At 35.5% G+C, this 19828-nt stretch overlaps 1 protein-coding gene across 3 annotated transcripts in view; it reads left to right on the top strand.

The window, feature by feature from the left end:
• Positions 1-7342: 7342 nt before the first annotated feature.
• The window catches only part of mtss1la (MTSS I-BAR domain containing 2a), a 66808-nt gene continuing 54322 nt past the window's right edge, over positions 7343-19828 (top strand). For 2 of the 3 annotated variants that reach the window (XM_073929230.1, XM_009293500.5), the window contains exons 1-3: positions 7343-7862; positions 18288-18349; positions 19137-19210. In XM_073929230.1, the coding sequence (XP_073785331.1) occupies positions 7650-7862; positions 18288-18349; positions 19137-19210 (349 nt within the window). In that variant the 5' untranslated portion in view covers positions 7343-7649. The remainder of the gene's footprint in view (positions 7863-18287; positions 18350-19136; positions 19211-19828) is intronic. The other variant, NM_001044926.1, reaches the window with a different exon arrangement.

Raw genomic sequence — 19828 nt, 5'->3', positions numbered from 1 at the left:
GGTGTTAGTCAAACAAATATTACTAATTTATGTTTGTCTCCTGAGTAGATAGTCAGTTTAACTTCATCTAAAATAAAAAGATGCTTAGTGGTTGGCTCTGTCGCCTCACTGCAAGACGGTCACTGGTTTGAATCCCGGCTGAGTTATCTGAGTTGGCATTTCTGTGTGGAGTTTGCATGTTCTCCCTTTGTTCGCCTGGTTTTCCTCCGGGTGCTCCGGTCTCTCCCTCAGTCCAAAGAAATATGGTATATGTGAATTGGGGAAACAAAATTCACCGTAGTGTGTGTGTGTGTGTGTGTGTGTGTGTGTGTGTGTGTGTGTGTGTGTGTGTGTGTGTGTGTGTGTGTGTGTGTGTGTGTTTGAATGAGAGAGTGCAGTACTTTGTTGCGGCTAAAGGCATCCGACCGCTGCGTAAAACAGTTGGCGCTTCCGCCTGATAAATAAGGGACTAAGCCGAAGGCATTAAGCGAATGAATAAATGTACATTTGACCTTTGCACTATAGTTTAGGGACACATTTCCCTATCCCATGAGAATCTCCCTCTCTTTCTACAGCCTGTGTTTGATACCTGGCCTTTGTGTGGCCTGTGTTTAGAGTCTTTGTGCGGTTCGTGTGGTCGGAGAGTGTTCTGCCCGAAGGAAAACAGGGAAAATACATCCGTCTTCCTGCTCACTTCTTGGCAGCCAGATGTAATGACACAGAGTGAAAGAGGAAGATTGCAAGAAAAGCCAGCTAAGTTTCAACTCTTGCAGGTTTATTTAAAGAACTCCGATTTTCTATAGTTATTTTGTTTGTTAGTTAGAATAATGGATAACGCTTTAGTGTATGAGGATGTCTTCACTAATTTAGCCTCAATAAACTTTTCATTTATTGCTTATTAATAGTAGGTTGTTGATGAAGATGTCAAATTTGGTCAGGCAGAATAAGATATAGGAATGTGCTTTATTAGTACAAATAAACAGTCAAGATGCAAGCTAATAAGCAATTAGTTAAACGTGAGAATTGGTCCTTATTAATAGGGAAATACTTCATATATATTTTTTTTAACTTTCCAGGTTCTGCAGGTTGCAATGTCCCGAATTATGCTTGCTAATTGTAATCGATGGTTTTGGTTAAATTTAGATTTTCCCCAACTAGTGCAGAGCCCGGGGGACCAGAGAAAGTGCTCCGACTTGGCCCCCCAGGTCCACTTCATATATTTTAATATAGACTATTTCAATGGGGTGATATCATTGGCCCATAAACATTCCTGTTTGTTGTCGAACTATTTTATAACTGTAACAAAAGACAATTCAATCATATTATGATATTATTTATCAACATATGGACATTTGATTCTTGGAGGCTATTGAAATTAGAAATTTAAAACAGGTAAGGACCATTGTTATTGTTTACATCCCTCAAAATGGTCTCTACATGGCTCTCAAAATGTATTTACACACTGTAAGTCACACTTAAAACCTTCTGAATGTCACTGCATTGTTAATTTAAGTAAAACATTTATCACACTGTAAAAATGCTGGATTCCACAAACATTTTGTCATGTTGTCCTAACTGAAATCGATTAAGCTAACTTTTTTTTTATATATATATACAAATTTAAGTGAATTGAACATGAACCAATTAAGTTGCCCCCCACCCCCAACCCCGCCAAAAAAAAAAAAAAAAAAAAAACTCAGGAATTGTGTTGATTCAGCTAATTTGTAATAAGTAGTTTGAAAAATCAGCAAAAAAAATATTTTTTGAGTTCATTTAAGATTTCTCTGATGCTTTCTGGTGTCATGCTACTGTTAATTCATCTACATAAGCCCTTACATCATATATTTATAGCATTATGCAATGTTATTTGAGCATTTAAGAGACTTGAGTGTCAAATACTTCTTGAGCTACTGTATGTTTATGTACATGCCATTTCACAGCTATATCCTTTACACCGAGAACACAATGTCCAGTCATTAAACTGTGGTAGTCTTGATCAGGCATCCTGTCTTTTGCAACTCTCTCGAAATAGTATAAACACAATATTTCATTGTTTGCTTATGTTTACATAGTTCTTGGAGATCTTGGAAGTGTTGCGTAAGTGCTTTCAGCTTGCTTGGTTCAGCATCAAATGCCTTTTATGCTCACCAAAGGCTGCTCCTGTTTGTATGATGTACATAGTAATACAGACAATGGAAAATGGAAGTATTGTTACAATTAAAAAACAGCTAGTATTTATTATAATTTATTTTAAAAAACTATTTATTGCTGTGATGGCTATGCTTGTAGTGCTCCGACTAAAGTGACTTAAACGCACCTGACATTTTAGGCTCCTTACGACTTGCCAACCTGGATACAAACCTCCTAGGACCCATTGGATGTGAACAGGTTTGTGCGATACTGTGTCAGAAATCGTATACCTCCATACAACAATCATTCATTCATTCATTCATTCATTCATTCATTCATTCATTTTACTAAAAAACACGGTTCTGTCTAGCCAAAGAAAAGGGAAAAAGACTGAGCTAAACAAGGCCTTGGTGATCTTCAACAAGCAAAAAAAACAAGGAACTGCACCTGTATGGCAGGGTATGTGAACACGTTTCATTCTAAGCATTCAGTGTCCGCAGTTTAATTAAGCATATTTAACGTTTTTTGCTGAAATCATTGCTGCAATCAAAAATGAGTTATGTGTATGATTCAGCATAGCGTGAACTTTCCTAAAATGAAAACTGCAGAGTCAAGCATTTTTAATCAGGTCGTCACTTCACTCAGCTCCCTTTTAGCCAAAGACATCTGCGGTTGGCATTCAAAGCAGTGTGGTGTACGGTAAAAGTTACGTTTTCTTTTTTTGGACTTTGAATTTGGCATCCTTCCGCACAACACAAAATGTTTGCTATTGTAACCGGCCTCTTTTTGCAACCGGGAACCCTTGTGACATCATGCGTGATGTAGGTTGGTAAATACTCTATTTGAAACGCAGTAGACTCATGTGAAAATAGGTGGTTTCGCTTATTTCTTCACATTTTGCCACCTACTGGCCTGGCATGTATATTGCAGCATTTTAATCTATTTTCACTGTGAATGAAAATCATTTTGACTAAATCCTCGGAAAAAAAGTACATAGTTGTCCTCTTCCCTTCGTCCTTCCTGACCCGTCCATGGCTTCACGCTCTCTGCATATTTTCCATTCTGTTTATGTTCTTTCACAAGCACAGGGAGATGCACGTGCCTCCACGCTGTTTAGCCCATCTGAAGGAATCCTCTGGCTTAGCGGACTGCGCAAGAGGAAATTCCACTGGCTCAAATGTTCTCAGTGAAGGCCCAAGCGTGGATCAAGGGCCCGGAGTCCCTCAGCCCAGCGCCCCCTCTGAACGGGACGCTGCCACAGATGGTTCTCCTCCAGTCGGCAGGCAGACTATGGTTAGAATGGCATTTTAAGTGTCTCCATGCTCATAAAAATAACTGTTACTCAAAACATATGCATGATCTTATGAAGTTCGTGCTTTCCCGTTGATGCTTGTTTTCTTTCCACTTTGAAAATCTGAATAATAATAAGGGTAGAGAGTGCTTCCATCGCAGATTATAATGCATTACGACTGTTTCCAGAAAAGATTAATCTCATTTAATTGGATATAAAGTTAAAGTCAGAATTATTAGCCCCCCTGAAAAAATGATGATGTCTCTTCATTCGACAGTTTGTGTGATATTACCCCCCCCAAAAAAACCAAGAGAGCAACTGTGTACTGTACATAAGGACTGTACATGACTGAAAAACATCAAACCTGACCAAACTTGTTAAAGTAACAAGGTTAACAACTGCCTGAAGGTCAGAGGTGGTTCCTTGACTATCTTTTTTGGAGGAATTTAGCCGTTTTAAAGAACAGAATGTTCTTCCTTGTGGCGTAAGAGGAACTCAACAACATCCTCCTTCACCTCTGGAGCAGTTGTTGGGGGGCTTTTAATTTTCTTTAGCTCTACTCCAGGAAACTGCGGTTGGGGTTTTGCTGTGGTCAGTCGTGTTCAGTTGGCTCGATGCATATAAAATAATAATAATAATAATTAAGAGGTTTGTTCATTTGTCAGGAGAGCACTTTGTTATTGCTGAAATTCAATTTTAGAATACGCGGATATATTTATTTCTGTCAATTAATTAGTTGTTGTTTTTTTTGCATTTATTGAGCCAAAAAACATCTGTGTCTAAACATGAAAAAATAAATAAATTCAGATTGGTGCTATTTTACAAACAGTGTGAATTTTGTTTAGTGTTTATTTAAAAGGTTTAGCGTTGTTTAACGTTTTTTTGTTTAAGTATTCTAGTTTTAATATGAACAAAATATTTTTTGTAATTTCTTTTCAGGTACGAGATTTTCTTTGCAACTATAGTTTAAATAAATAGTTTTATTTGCTTTTATTGTTTTCAAATTAGTTTTACATTTATTTATTTATTTATTTGTTAGGTTTATTTTTTTAAACCCTGGCTTAAATACAATATTTTAATAGTTCATTGTTTAGTTTATTATTATTATTAATATTATTATTTTAGTTTTAATTTAAAATGAGCATTCACATCAATTAATTTATTTTTCTTGCCAAATATTTTTCATCATTTGTTTATTTTCAGGTCAAAGATTTTCTTTGCAACTAACTAAAATAAATACTTAATTTGGCTTTTTTGTTTTGAATTAGTTTTAAAATAGTTTATTTATTTATTTATTTCAATTTATACCTGAAACCCTGATTCAGATATTTTAATAATTTGTTGTTTAGGCATTTGAGTTTTAAATTTAAAGGAGCATTTACATCAGTTAAATTATTTTCTTGGCAAGTAACTCGAATCTAATATTTTATGGGAATACCCCACATTTACACAACACTGTTTAAAAATCGGTGGTCATTTTGTAAATTATTTAAAGCAATCACTCGCACTGTATTCATATTCCACTTTATTCTGTGGTCAAGCTATTTGTAAACTCTCTGGCTTGTATATTCCTCATTAAGTGCTTTTCTAAGGACTGTGACGGAAAACAGTGGCTCAAAAGTCAAAAGTGTTTATTTGATATGGGTTCTTCATCTCCCATTTCTCAAACTCATATCAGATTACATAACTCCCAGTACTTACGTAATGTACTTTCCAGAATTTGGGGAGCGAAGGTAAATCACAATTTCATGCTTAAACATCTGTGTACCTGCATGTGGCAACAGCATGTAGGAGATTTGCTTGTGGGTCTCAGTGGCCAAAAGCAGATGTAAATATGATATGCAGATGTACAGTAAATATGATATCTGTGCTGGAGATGGATGTAATGTATCATTGTGGTCTCTTCTCTCATTCAGCTCTCGAGGGACGGTGTCCGGCAGCAAGGTCAAGGTTTAGGACACACACATTGCTCAATGCAGTTCACAGTGACCTGATTAGGAATTTCATTAGGATTGCAAAACATGCTGCCTTTTCTGCTGTACTGTTTCTCTTTTAGCTATTTGAAGTGATTTAAAGTTCATATCGATGTATCTTAATAATCTACCTAGTAATGACTTAATATGAGATTTGAATTTCACAAAAAAAAAAGAAAGCTACTTGACTTTTGAAAGTTTGTGACTTTTTAAATGTTTCGATATATTTTGTATTATTATTATTATTATTATTATTGTAGTGAATATGTAGTGTAGCAGTGATCTATGATCTAAAAGGGTTTAAAAACATTTCAAATTTTTATGTAATCTTATCAATCTACACTCATCAGCCACTTAAGTACACCTGTCAAACTGCTTGTTAACGCAAATTTCTTATCAGACAAATCACATGGCAGCAGCTCAATGTATTTAGGCATGTATAAATGGTCAAGACGATCTGCTGCAGTTAAAACCAAGCATCAGAATGGGGCATCAGGATGTGGCATGGTTGTTGGTGCCAAACAGGTTGGTCTGATTATTTCAGAAACTGCTGATCTACTGCTATTATGATGCACAACCATCTCTAGGGTTTACAGAGAGTGGTCCGAAAAAGAGAAAATATCCAGTATGTGTCAGTTCTGTGGACATAAATGTTGTTGATGCCAGAGGTCAGAGAAGAATGGCCAGACTGGTTCAAGCTGAAAGAAAGGCAACAGGAACTCAAATAACCACTCGTTACAACCGAGATATGCAGAAGGGATCGCACAACACATTGAACCTTGAGGCAGATGGGCTACAGCAGCAGAAGACCACACCGGGTGCCACTCCTGTCAGCCAAGAACAGGAAACCGAGGCAACAATTCACATAGACACAACAAAGACGGACAATAGAAGATTGGAAAAACATTGCCTGGTCTGATGGGTCTCGATTTCTGCTGCGACATTCAGATGGTAGGGTCAGAGTTTGGCTTCAACAACATGAAAGCATGGATCCATCCTACCTTGTGTCAATGGTTCAGGCTGCTGGTGGTGGTGTAATGGTGTGGGGGATATTTTCTTGGCACACTTTAGGCCTATTAGTTTCAATTGAGCATTGTGTCAATGCCACAGCCTACCTGAGTATTGATGCTGACCATGTCCACCCATTCATGATGACAGTGCACCCATTTTTTGATGACTACTTCTAGCAGGATTGCGCGCCATGTCATAAAGAGCAAATCATCTCAGACTGGTTTCTTGAACATGACATGTACTCAAATGACCTCCACAGTGACCAATTTCAATCCAATAGAGCACCTTTGAGATGTGGTGGAACGGGAGGTTCGTATCATGGATGTGCAGCCAACAAATCTATGCAGTTTGTATATCCAAAGTTATTTTGGCATACCAAACATTTTTAAATAATATTTTGTAGTTTTTTTAGTGTTTGTGGGATTGTTGTTGTTTTTAGTTTAAATATTTCAAAAGAAATATTTCCTTTTATCAATGTTTCCTTTAGATTTGATTTATTTTAGTTCATCATATTAATGAAAATTTTTATTAAAACATTACAAAGTTCAAAGGTACTTTTCCCCATAAATCCAGTATAAATGTGTTGTTTTAGTTTAGATTTTAATGTTAGTTAAGTATAATAATTATAATCATGTCATTTAACACAAACTTTGTTTTCCTCCCTTTTTCTCAAAAATTCCACAAAAAAATGACATTTCTTTTATATTTGTAAACTTTTTTTGCAGCAACAGCTAAAGGGTTAAAAAAAGTGCACTGTCCATTTAATGGCCTGCAGTGGCAGCTGTGCTGTTAACTTTGTCCCTGCAACACAAAGACACATTAAAGCTACTTTAAAAACCCTCCATTCAATTGTCCTCTCCCCACACACGCACACACACATACACACAAACTTGCCATATGTCTACCCTATAGGCCCCGCCCCCATTCCCTCAGATCCCGCCCACCAACCTGGTGGATCGAATATCACGTCCGTCTTTCACCGCATCACTCGACTCCGTATTTCATCCTAAATTCGCGTTCTGACTTGCAGTGTTTGAGCCGAAACCTCTCGCATTTGACAGCACAGAGTGTCAGCATGAAACACCAGTCGTCTTCTGTATCCTAAACTGGGTGGTTGGGAGGGGAGAAGCGGATCTTTTGACCCCAGCCTTCATCACCGCCTGGATAACGGGCACAGAGCCACCCGACAGCCTCAATTGTTGTTTCCATTTTGCCGACATCTGCTGCGTGTTGCTTACATTTACACCCGAAGCAACAAGAGTTTGATGTTAGGATGTGATGGACCACTTTCAGCACAGACCCTGAAAAGAACAACCAGCTTTTTTCTCGGGGGGGATCCGAATATTTCTTCCAGCCGATTTTTGTTCATTCATTGGGAGCAGAACAACAATCCGGGGCTCGGTGACATGATGGAGAGTGTGGAGAAGGAGTGCGGGGCTCTAGGTGGATTGTTTCAGGCGATCGTCAATGATATGAAGGTACCAGCTCTGCTTTATTGATGCAGATATTTAGCAAGAAAAAAGATGGTTGTGTTTTACTGCCTTTGTTTTCATTAGGGGTCCAGCTGCCTGCACCACTGATGCTGTGATTAATGACATGGGGGTCTCAGCATGGAGGGCTTTGTTGTGAAATGTGAATTGGATCCTTTTGTAGATGTTTTTACAACCTGTAATATGTTAAACATTTATATTTTCGAGCGTTTACTTCATGATAAATACAAAACTAATGGGTAGAACACTAAGCTAAAAAAGAGAAAATACATTTTAGCAAATATTGTGCTTCTAGTTAGGGTTATAAATGTACAAAATTATTAATATTATTTTTCTGATTGATTTTTTAAATACAAAGCTCTGCCACCACCCACATTTTTAAAAGCTTGAACGGAATTATAAAATATCATTCGATATTCAAGTTTTATTATGTTTTATTTATTATGTTATTAAGTGTGTTTGTAATGGTTATGGTAGTTTACATTTTACACCAAAAGAATCCTATTTTAACCCAATTAATTTCACTTAACATAGTCCTCGACTCCTCAGCATTTACAGATTTAAAAATGCTGCACTAAATGTCTGCCTAGCTATTAGTTGTCCAATGAGCGAAAGGTGTTTACTGTTTTGGACTCCAGTCAGAATATCTCTCAGGTTGAGCCTCTATCATATTGATGAATTCTAAAAGCAGTGTTAATGTGCAGGGATTACCCATGGCTCATACAGAGATATAAAAGCTTCAGAGTGAGCTTAAATGTGGAGCTCAGATAAACTCCCACTTGCTTGTGATGTACAATTACACTTTTATACAAAGTTTTTCTTTAAATATTGATATTAATGTATTAAGGGTGTAGTTTAGCTGACTGAATTTTGTTTTGACTGACGACAAAAGTGGATAAACTCACTCTAACTATTTGGTATATGAAAATTGAAGTGATAATATCAATACAAGAAATTATATTATAAGACATGTAAATAGTGGTTTTCTTTCTTTGCACTTCTTGTTATTGTATTTATATACTGTACTTGCAATTAGGGCTGAGCGATTTGGCCTAAAATCAAAATCTCGATCAATTGAACATTTAAACTCGATTATGATTAATGAACGATTATTTAATTTATTTATTTTATGTTTTTGCCCTCTTAGTTCACTGACAGGTTCAGTACAGTAAATATGTTCACATATTACAAGTGAGGTGATGCAGTGGGTAGTGCTGTCACCTCACAGCTAGAAGTTCGCTGGTTTGAGCCTCGGCTGGGTCAGTTTGCATTTCTGTGTGGAGTTTGCATGTTCTCCCTGTGTTATCGTCCAGATGTCCAAAGACATGCGGTATAAAGGAATTGGGTTAGCTAAAATAGTCCATAGTATATGTGTGTGAATGAGGGAATGAGAGTGTTTGGATGTTTCTCAGTCATAGGTTGCAGCTGGAAGGGCATGCGCTGCATAAAACATATGCTGGATAAGTTGGCGGTTCATTCCGCTGTGGTGACCCCGGATTAATAAAGGGACTAAGCTGAAAAGAAAATAAATGAATATTACAAGTAAGAGATTTCTGAATGAAAAGTGCATTACTTGATTATCTATGATTATTTATTGAACATCAACGCTGAACGATTGAAATTAAAGCACACATAGCCTAAAACGCGGCTCTTCATACCGCCCACCCTCGTCACCGCCACCAAACCGACCAGTCACAAAGCTTATGCTATGTGTCGTTGTGACGTGTATTTACATTTTTGAGAGTTGCGTGGGTATGTGAAGGCTGTGCCGGACAGTATGTGTGCGCTTGGCAGAAGTATATTATCGGAATAATATTAAAAGTATAAATCATAATATATTAAATTCTAATATAATAATAAGTAAATAAGCCTTAACAGAGGAGGGACTCGTGACTCCACACACCTGTATGGTAGGGAAAGTAATACAAAAAAATTTATCTGGAAAAATTAGATCGATTATAGGTTCTCAATGTAGATTTTGAATACTTTTCGATTAATCGCCCAGCCCCATTTGCAATTTTATATACCAAAGTTTATATTTTATAGTTATGTTCACCCAATAATGACAATACTTAGAATTCAAATTAGTTTACTCAACCTGAGGTTGTTCCAAACTTGTTTGAATTGCCTTGTTTGTAAGAAAAAATATAATGTCAGGGTGTCCGCGGGGTCTTAAAAAGTATTAAAAGTTGATAAATTAATGTAGAGAAATTTAAGGCCTTTAAAAAGTATAAAAAAGAGTCTTAAATGCTATTTTGTGAGGTATTAAATCTTATATCATTTTAATGTATGGTTGTATGCTGAAGTTTGCCTGAATTTAATCTGCAAATATTAGGATGCTCTGTAGTTTGTGAAATCAATGAAATCCTGCTAGATTTGAAATCAGGCTGCTTTGTTTACTGCAGTAACTCACGCAAAACCATTATTTCTGCAGTTCTACAGGTGTCAACCTGCTGAATTAGCTTGAGTTAATAGATTGTCATTTAGCATATGAATGATGTTTTAGTTTTGGATTAGTTTCTTACATTAATATTTAGTAAATATACTGTAAGTTAAAATCTCGCCAGTGTTTCTGGTTGAAACCTAAAGTGGCTATAAGGTCTTAAAATGTATATAAACAGTCTTAAAAAGGTCTTAAAATGTTCACTCTTTGATTCCTGTATATACCCTGAATGTTCTCCATTGACTTCCATAGTATTTTTCGATTAGTGTTTAGTTTGGTGACAAATGTTTAACGAAATACCTTTTGAATGTATTTCAGGTGATAAAAATGACTGCATTAAAATTTTTGGGTGAAGTATTCCTGTGAGAGGAAATGTTTGTAGTCCTTGATGAAGACAAGCCAAACTTTTACTGTATTATTATGCAAAATATGTCATATCGTCTAAAAAGTATGTAAAAATATAGAGTTAAAATAGAATGTAGAATTGGTAACACTTTAAATTAAGGAACATATTCATTATTAGTTGATTTTTATGCGAATTATACTACACTGACTGTTTATTATGCATATAAAGTGCATATTAGTTATTTATTCTGCATAACTCTCTTTTAAACCTCTTAAATATAATTACAACAACTATCAATAAGTATTATTTATTGAGGGGAAAACTGTGAATGTGTTTCCTCAACTAACCGCATGATGTTGTTGCTGAAAGGTTCAAGGTTTCTGCACATTTGTGTGGATAAGTTCAGTTTAATATGTAACATTTAAACCTCTCATGGCCATCTCTCAGATATGATTTCTTTTCCAAGCTTTTTGTATTTTGGAGTGCTTTCCAGCCTGTTGCGTTGCTGGAGCAGAAGCCTGCGGTTGAACGTACTGTTCCATAAATGGTTTCCATGTTCTCATGCGGCTCCAGTAGTGAATGTTATTGCTGAAAGTTGGCGTTTGAGTGAAGTTCAGTGGCCAGATGCCAGATCTGGAGTTCATATATTGTGAACGGCTTCAGACTTGGCTCAGGCCCAAAGCTGGCAACGTTCAGCTTGTATGACATGCAGTTTATCAGCACCGGTGAAGAGGTTGCAGCCGGAGAGTGTTGTAATGTCAGAGATGATTCGAGTAGATAGGGCAACTCCTCTCCCAAAAAATGAGCATTTCTCTGCTCAGCGATTTCACTTGGCAGACTGGAGATCAATAAAAAGAGTTTACAGCTCTGGCCAAAGGTTTATGGAAGCTATTTTTGTAAGAATAATTGGAAGCGAAGCACTGAAAAACGTGCACATGTGCTTTCACTTCAAAAATGTAATCTAAATATTATTAAGTTAAGAAATAATTTAAGTCATTTATAAATTAAGCAAACATTTTTCTACATACTTAACATTTTCAGTGAATGCTTTATGTTTCAGCTGCTTTTTGGGTTTACAGATAAACACAAGGCTTGATATGACAGATTTAATACAGGCTCATTGGGAAAATGTGCCCTGGTGTACATTTTTTGAGAACCCTGAAATATGTGCTCGCGGGTACATATGGCTGCATTTTATGTGGAAGATAAACACTATAAGGTGGTGCCACTGACTGCTTATGTCCACACTGAAAGAAATGACGTTTTAGTGTAGTCAAATCTAATAAATAGACTAATAATAATTTTTAAATTGTTATATTAAGTGTCAAGGATAACTAGAAGTACATATTTAATATTTACACATTTACTTCATGTAATAAATGAAATGAGTGGAAAAAGTTAAATACTTATATTCATTTACTCGTAATAATTAAATATTTTGCAATCGTCACAAACCTAGTAATATTAAGTACGTTTTAATAATGGATATGTCATAATGGATAGTTCCCAACATGCTTTGCAAGGGAATGAATAAAAATAAAAGTATTTTGAAAATAAAAGCAATCTTAGGTGCTTAAATTTGAAAGAGACTTTTTAGAGTTTGAGCATCATTAGAACAGTTTTGAGTATGTCTTTTAGTTTTAAGGTTACCACCTTGCAGAAGAGCAGCATCCGTGGCACTGGCATTTTTATTATCAGCATTTATGTTTGACGCTTCACTCAGAAAATCACAGCTGTGCTAACACTAGCGCTGACACCAGTAAGCATTTATAAAGTGAATTTGCTCTTGCTAAATAAATTTGTTGAATAAATACTTTGTTAAAATAAAGTGAAATATCATGTTTCAAGTGGAAATGTGTTTCTTAAATAAACCAAGTTGCACCAAATGTACTAAATTATTGCTAATTAGATTGATTTGAATTGATAAAATCAATGTTCCTTCTGCTAAAACAAGAAAAGGACATAACTTGGTTCATTTAAATAAATAAATAAATAAAGACTCAAAAGTAAAGATAATCAATTAACTTTTACTTAATCTTTAACCTAACACTCCTAAATAAAGTAAACTTTACATGATATTGACAAGTTAATTGTACCTGATCTAAGGTTGTAAAATTTACTTAAAATTCATTTGTGCAAATTATTACTACAGTGTTTTTTCAGTGCATATAGATGGCTTTTCTTGCATGAGTGGTTTGCTTGGGATAGCTCACTGTGAATGGCGCCACATTTGGGAGGTGGATCAGACGATGGACATCAAGCTAATGTATTAGCAGGGTGTCTGTGGGGTGTTAAAAAGTATTAAAAGTTAATATATCAATTATGAGGAAATTAAGGCCCTTAAAAGATATTAAAAAGTCTTAATTGTATTTTGCGAGGTTTTAAATTTTGTTCAAGCGTTATCCAAAGTGTTTGACTCCGAAAAAACATATTTATTAACAACTGTTTATTAAGTTTAAGGTTTGATACTGAATAGAACTTGAAGTGCCGATGAGGTGTTCAAATATTCTGAGAAGGCCATTAAAAAGTCTTAAAATGGTATTAAAATTACCGTTAGGATTCTTGCATATGCCCTGATTATGTATGATGGCCAGCTGACCCGCATGCGCATGAAAAGGACATTAATATGCGCAGAAATGTCCACAGCGCTTTCTGGTGGATTTACAAGGAAATGACAAAACCTGCCCCTGTAATGTATTTAAGATTGTCAAAAATGTACACAGCGCCCTCTAGTGGTTTTGTAAAAACTGCAAGACAAAGTATTCCAAGGTAAATATTTGCCAGTTCTCAAAAATGTTGTCATTGGCACATATTTTCAATGAGCCTGGGTTGGACAGATTGAGCCAATAGCATTTTTAAAGAGATAGTTCTACCCAAAAATGAAAATTGACATATTATTTACTATCCTTCAAGTGGTTTCAAACCTTTATGTGGATCTTTTTATCTACTGAACTTAATAGAAGATATTCTGAAGAAAGCCAGAAACGTTTTGCAGTTTTTTTCAAAATATCTTTTTTAGGTTCAGCAGAAGAAAGAAACTGAAACAGTTTTGTGCCAAGTGAAGGGTGAGTAAATGCTGACAGAATTCTCAGTTTTGAGTGAACGGTTTGTTTTTTCTGGGGTTAAAATGTTAGATCTTTCAGTCCTCTTGTTTAATGTGTTTATTGGCCACAAGAGCTGCGCTGCTGAGATAAACTAGCATGGAGTCTAACAAATAATCACATAATTTGGCTGTTCTTCAAAGTCTTATTTGGCCTTTGTTACTGATTCCAATCATAATACTAGAATGGCTCTTCTCTTAAGCAACATATAATATGTCTGTGTTCACATGTTTTACTGCTGCACAATGTTGGAAAAAATGACATTGCAATATTTTTTTCTGCGATATACAGTTTATTGTGACATGGAGTATAATTTCACCAGATAAAATGATTAGGTCTATTTGAAAAAAAAAAAAAATCATTTTATATACATTGTGATGATTTTGTAAGTGAGTGTCTACAAAGGAATATATTAAACCAATCACAAACATTGGGAAATACAGTAGAGCAGATATAATATAAATATGATTTTCTGGAAGTCTAGCAATATTCAGATATAGAAATGTAATAATACAATGTAATTGGACTGGATGCATTTCATGATAAAAAAAACACATAAATGATAAATGTTATGGTTAAACGTATATGGATCAAATTTATGGTTAAACGTTGCAATGACTCCACAAGTCATGAGTGTTGTCAAACGTGGCTACTGGTCAATTTTAATACTGATGTGACATTGCAGATCCTGTGATGTGACTAATATGCATGCGCACATTGCAATATCAATGCAAAAATTCCATATTTTGCAGGTCTATTTGTTCAAAATCAACTCTGATGTGATCTCTCTCTCTCTCTCTCTCTCTCTCTCTCTCTCTCTCTCTCTCTCTCTCTCTATATATATATATATATATATATATATATATATATATATATATATATATATATATATATACTGTATATAAAAATAAGCCAAACTGCAGTAGTCATATCACAGGATCTGCCATGTTGAGTTGGATAATAATAACCAGAAACCACATTTCAGAATGTAATTTGCTGTGTAATCACAAAGTTTAACCCTAACAGAGTGCAAGATTCCTAAGCCACTATAAATACCCTGCAGTATATAACAGCCATCTTCGTTTTGAAGAATACCCCCTTCCTCCCCTACTCCTCCTTCTTTCCTGGATGGGTGGCACAGTGGCCCAGTGGTTCGCACTATTCCCTCACAGCAAGAACATCACTGGTATTAGTCCTTACCAAGCCAGCCGGTGTTTCTGTGCGGAGTTTACACTTTCTCCCCATGCTCACGTGGGTTTCCCCCGGGTTCCCCTGTTTCCTCCCATCATCCAGAAACATGCACCTTAAGTTAATTATACAAATTGGCATCATAGACCTGCTCCTAGTAAGTAGTTATCTCTTAAGAGCAATCACTATCTGTTCATTGGCTACTACAGCAGGGAGTTCTTGAGATCCATCGGAGCTCAAACTCTCCTCTTGCCCTGCAAATGGGAGGGAGTTCCAGGCTTGAGGATCTTATGAGCTCAGGCCACTCTCCCGGGACAGGATGCCAAACAAGCTTTATAACAAATCATCAGCTAAGTTTGAACTCTTGAAAATGAAAACAATATATAACAATATGCTCTTGTGTACATCCAATAAGATGATCATATTATTCAATGAAGCTCTTGCCCATTGTGGGATGAATTAAATTGACAGCGTCTTCTTAACCTGCAACAACCTTCCTGCTTCATCTATTTCAGTCTCAATCTCCTCATGCTCTTCTCGTCTTGTTACTTAAAAGCTAATTAACCATCTGTGGCATTTAAATAATAATGGCTTTGACTGTTTAGGAAAGAGTAAAGGTACATGTAAGTTTATAATTGGGTAAACGTGTTTTTGTTTTTCACATTTATTCATCAAGTTCATGAAAAGTCACAGTAAAACTATTTTAAAATGTAAATTAGAATTAAAAAACAGCATGTTAGAAGGTCATGTCGATCTAACAGAACCCGAACCTATGAGCTATAAAGCTTTTTACTCTGTATGATTGCATCCAGAGTCATTTTTTGAAAAGTAATTAATCCACCACTGCTTAAAAACGTGTTATATAATATGAATGTGCGTATGCAATCTGGATATGTTATCATTATTTTGTGACCTAGCAGCATCGGTTACGTGACAAATCCTTTCCTGTGGCCTCATGGGAAGTAAAGTGTCCATCATATGCGCACTTCAGAATCTCAGAGAATGTAATACGTCATACTTTTGGACTGGATTTACTACAATATTTAAGGTAAGTGGTTGAAAACAATTTAAAGGGGTTGAATTTAAACAATCAAACTCAATTTAGTTATGTTCAACTTAATTTCTGTTTAAATCCAGCCCATATAAATTGTTTGCAAGCACTTACCCTAAAAATATAGTAAATCCAATTAATAATCTTTAATTACTCATTTTTCAGTGTTTTATTTTTATAAATACTGTTATAAATTTATTATTTATAAATCTGGCATATCTTTTGTCACATTTGCCCGCCTGCTATGTTGTAAGAAAGTATGCGATTTCCAATGTCAGTTTTTCTATGTGGACTTTTTCATAATCTAAGTTTATGCAATATCCCACATAATCCACAAAGAGCCATTTTATTAGAACATAACTATTAGGGGGTCTTTTTTGTTTTTACAATTATCTGCTAAACAGAAATATGTTTCAAAACACACACACACACACAAAATCAGACTCTTTTTGCTTTTTATGAAATATCACAGGTGCTCTTCCTTGTAGCCTAGCTGTCTTTTCCTTTTTAGGGGTTGTGTTTCCATGTTTAGTGTCTGTGTCAGCAAACCTGATGCCAGAATGTGCTCATTCAGCGAGTTTTGACCTATTTTTTTTAACTGTAATGTGGATAGAGACCAAGGATTTCCAGACAGATGATTGTCTTAACCTCTGAATGAAAGATCATGGCTGTCGGAGACCATGCAAAACAACCTTATTCCAACCTTAACAAGAGCTGTCAGCACAATTCTACAAAGATTCCTCCGTCCTGCGCCTAGAAAGTTGAGTTTATTAAAGACAGACTTTCCCCTGAAATGATCCAATGTGAAAGTCTTAGACCTCTGATAATCAGTTTTTCATTTGTTTTTTATTAACTGTTAATAAATTCTTGACTTTATTTATTTTAAATGTTAAAATAGACACTGGAAAAAAAACAAGTTGCTGCCTTGTATTTTTAAGTTGAATATAGTTAACTTTACTCATTCTAGTTAACTTTAGTCATTTAAACTACCAGTATATTACATTAAATTGACTTAAAGTTAAATTCATTCATTCATTTTTTCCCGGCTTAGTTCCTTTATTAATCTGGGGTTGCCACAGTGGAATGAACCGCCTAAAGTTACATTTATTTTAACATAAACAACGTAGGTGACGCATGATTTACTTATTTTAATAATTGTAAATAACACAAAAACATAATTTCTTTTGACTTTTTTCGCAATGCATTTAATATGTGTTTGGTCACACTTTGTAATAAAGTTTCATTAGTTATTGTTAGTTAACTTGCCGATGCCAAACGTCAATTTCAGTGGTACCAGCAGTGAAAATTTTGTGCTGTTGACAATGTGAAACATGTATTGCTTTCTGATGAGTCAAACTTCGCTGACCTTCCCATATCTGGGAGAGTTATGGTGTGGAGAAGCCCCAAAGAAGCGTACCACTCAGATTGGTGCATGCACAGAGTGAAGCATGGGGTGGATCAGTGATGTTTTGGACTGCAATATCATGACATTCACTAGACTTAATACTCATGCTAGATGGGAGTGTCATTGCCAAGGACTACTGAACCATTCTGGAGGATCATGTGCACTCAGTGGTTCAAACATTATATCCTGAAAACGGTGCCATGTATTAGGGCAATAATGCACCAATTCACACAGCAAGACTGCTGACAGAATGATTTGGATGAACATGAAAGTGAAGTTAAACATCTCCCATGGCCTGCACAGTCACCAGATCTAAACTTTGGGGTTTTTGCAGGAGCGAGTCAGGAAATGTCCTCCACCAACCTGGCCACTGTGCAGGACTTGTATCTGTCATTCCCAATATGAATTGGTGCTGGATTGGCTCCAAAAGGAGCTCCTACACCATACTAATGAATTACTGTAGTCTAAAACCAGGCTTCCAGTTTTTATAGTCTAACCCCTGTATATAAAATCACCACATAAATCTTACCTTTCTTTATTTCTTTATGAAATTTTTAGTCAAATTTTCCTTTTAAAAGTCTATAGTATACACACTAGTATCTTTTTTGACAGCATATAAAGCCATGAGGACAGACTTGGTCAGTCCACCTGGATGAGATTCTGGTGCTGTTCTTGCAGTGAATGTTCTTCCAAAAAGCAGATGGTGGAGTGTTGTGACTGTTTGTGTTCAATGAGACATCTGGTCCTCATCTGAAGTGTTTTGCTCTCTTTGTGGTACATGACGTTCTAGATGAGCCTGTGTTGAAGTACCTGCATGCGTATTAATGTTGAGATGTGACATCTTTACTCATTGTCTTATATGTCTGTCTTCATTCCTAGTACTCCTATCCAGTGTGGGAAGACTTCATCACAAAGGCCACCAAACTGCACTCCCAGCTAAGGTGATCTAACACTACAACACTTCTATTGTTTAATCATTTCATACAAGCCTCGTCTCAAATATCACCCTGGGTGGTTATAATGTTTTATTTTGATGACATTGATGCTAAATTGATACTTTTGAAGCAGTACTAGTGCCAGAACAGATACTTTTTGGAAAAATAGACTTATTTTAAAAGTCCTATAGATTTAAACGTTATCATTTCTGAATCCGTTTAGCTGATCTTTGGGTCTGAAGGGAGCACTTTTAGCTTAGCTTAGCATAAATCATTGAATCGGATTAGACCATTAGCATCTCAAAAGTGACAAAAAAGGAGTTTTAATCATTTTTCTTTTTAAAACTTACTAAGACTGATGGAAAATAAAAGCTATTTTCTAGGTCAAAATCTCTAGGAACTATACTCGCATTAAGGTGTAACAATAATGATAGAATCACAGTTTAACCTTTATATTTGAATCAAAACTGTGGTTATACTAATGATAACCCTCCAATAGCATGGTTACGACATTGTTACTATAATAAAGCCAATTTTAATTTTCATAATTTCAGATTGTTGGATAATACAATATGCCAGAGTAATGAAAAATTGAGCTCCCTATGAAACAAAAAATGACAAATGGGACAAACTCTTCATGGATGTACGTTGACCGAAGTCCACAAGAGCACTAGTCCGCATTTGGGACGTTCTCAAGATGTGAATCAGATTGATTTTCAACTGTTCTGTTGCTGTTCTTAATCAGTGCTGGCGCTGATGTCTGTAAATGTTTTGCTGTTTACTCTCTTGACAGAACCACAGTGTTGGCGACCGCAGCGTTTCTTGATGCGTTTCAGAAGGTGGCAGACATGGCAACCAATACCAGAGGTATTTTGGCAATTAAAATGTTAAGGGTTGCAATGATCGTTGTGACATTTGTGGGTTGAGGAAGGTTGTTGAATGCATTTTGGGTGACTGTAACAAACCTTGGTATTGATAACACAACCTAATCTCAGCGGAATTGTGGGTTGTTGTCTGATAAAAAATATGACTATGATTTAAAATGTGATTAAAAATGATATATATTGAATAAGTAAATAAATAAAATATATTTTTTTAATTCATTTTTCTTAAGGTTGCACAGTTTGGACAAAAAATTGTAATTTAATTTCAGAAATGGCTTAAATAATAAGCCATTAATAACAATATTATTATACTTTTTAAAGGTATAATCCTTACTATTAACAAACCATCGACTTTTACCACAGCAAACTCCCAATTTGCCACTTATTAATTTAGTTGTTATGTTTATATATTTGTGAGGTTAAAGATGTTGAATAAGATCAAGCAGAATCTGTACTTTATAAGTACTAATATACGGCCAATATCTTAATTATAGGCAGGTAATAAGAGAGATTGGTATTTATCTAAAGTTTTACCTTTATTAATTATAAAATATTAATATATTTTTACACAACAGAAATATGAAAACTACTGAATAAAGAT

The sequence above is a fragment of the Danio rerio genome, chromosome 18, assembly GCF_049306965.1.
Source record: "Danio rerio strain Tuebingen ecotype United States chromosome 18, GRCz12tu, whole genome shotgun sequence".
Lineage (NCBI taxonomy): Eukaryota > Metazoa > Chordata > Actinopteri > Cypriniformes > Danionidae > Danio > Danio rerio.
This window is presented reverse-complemented; position numbering and strand designations above follow the sequence as displayed.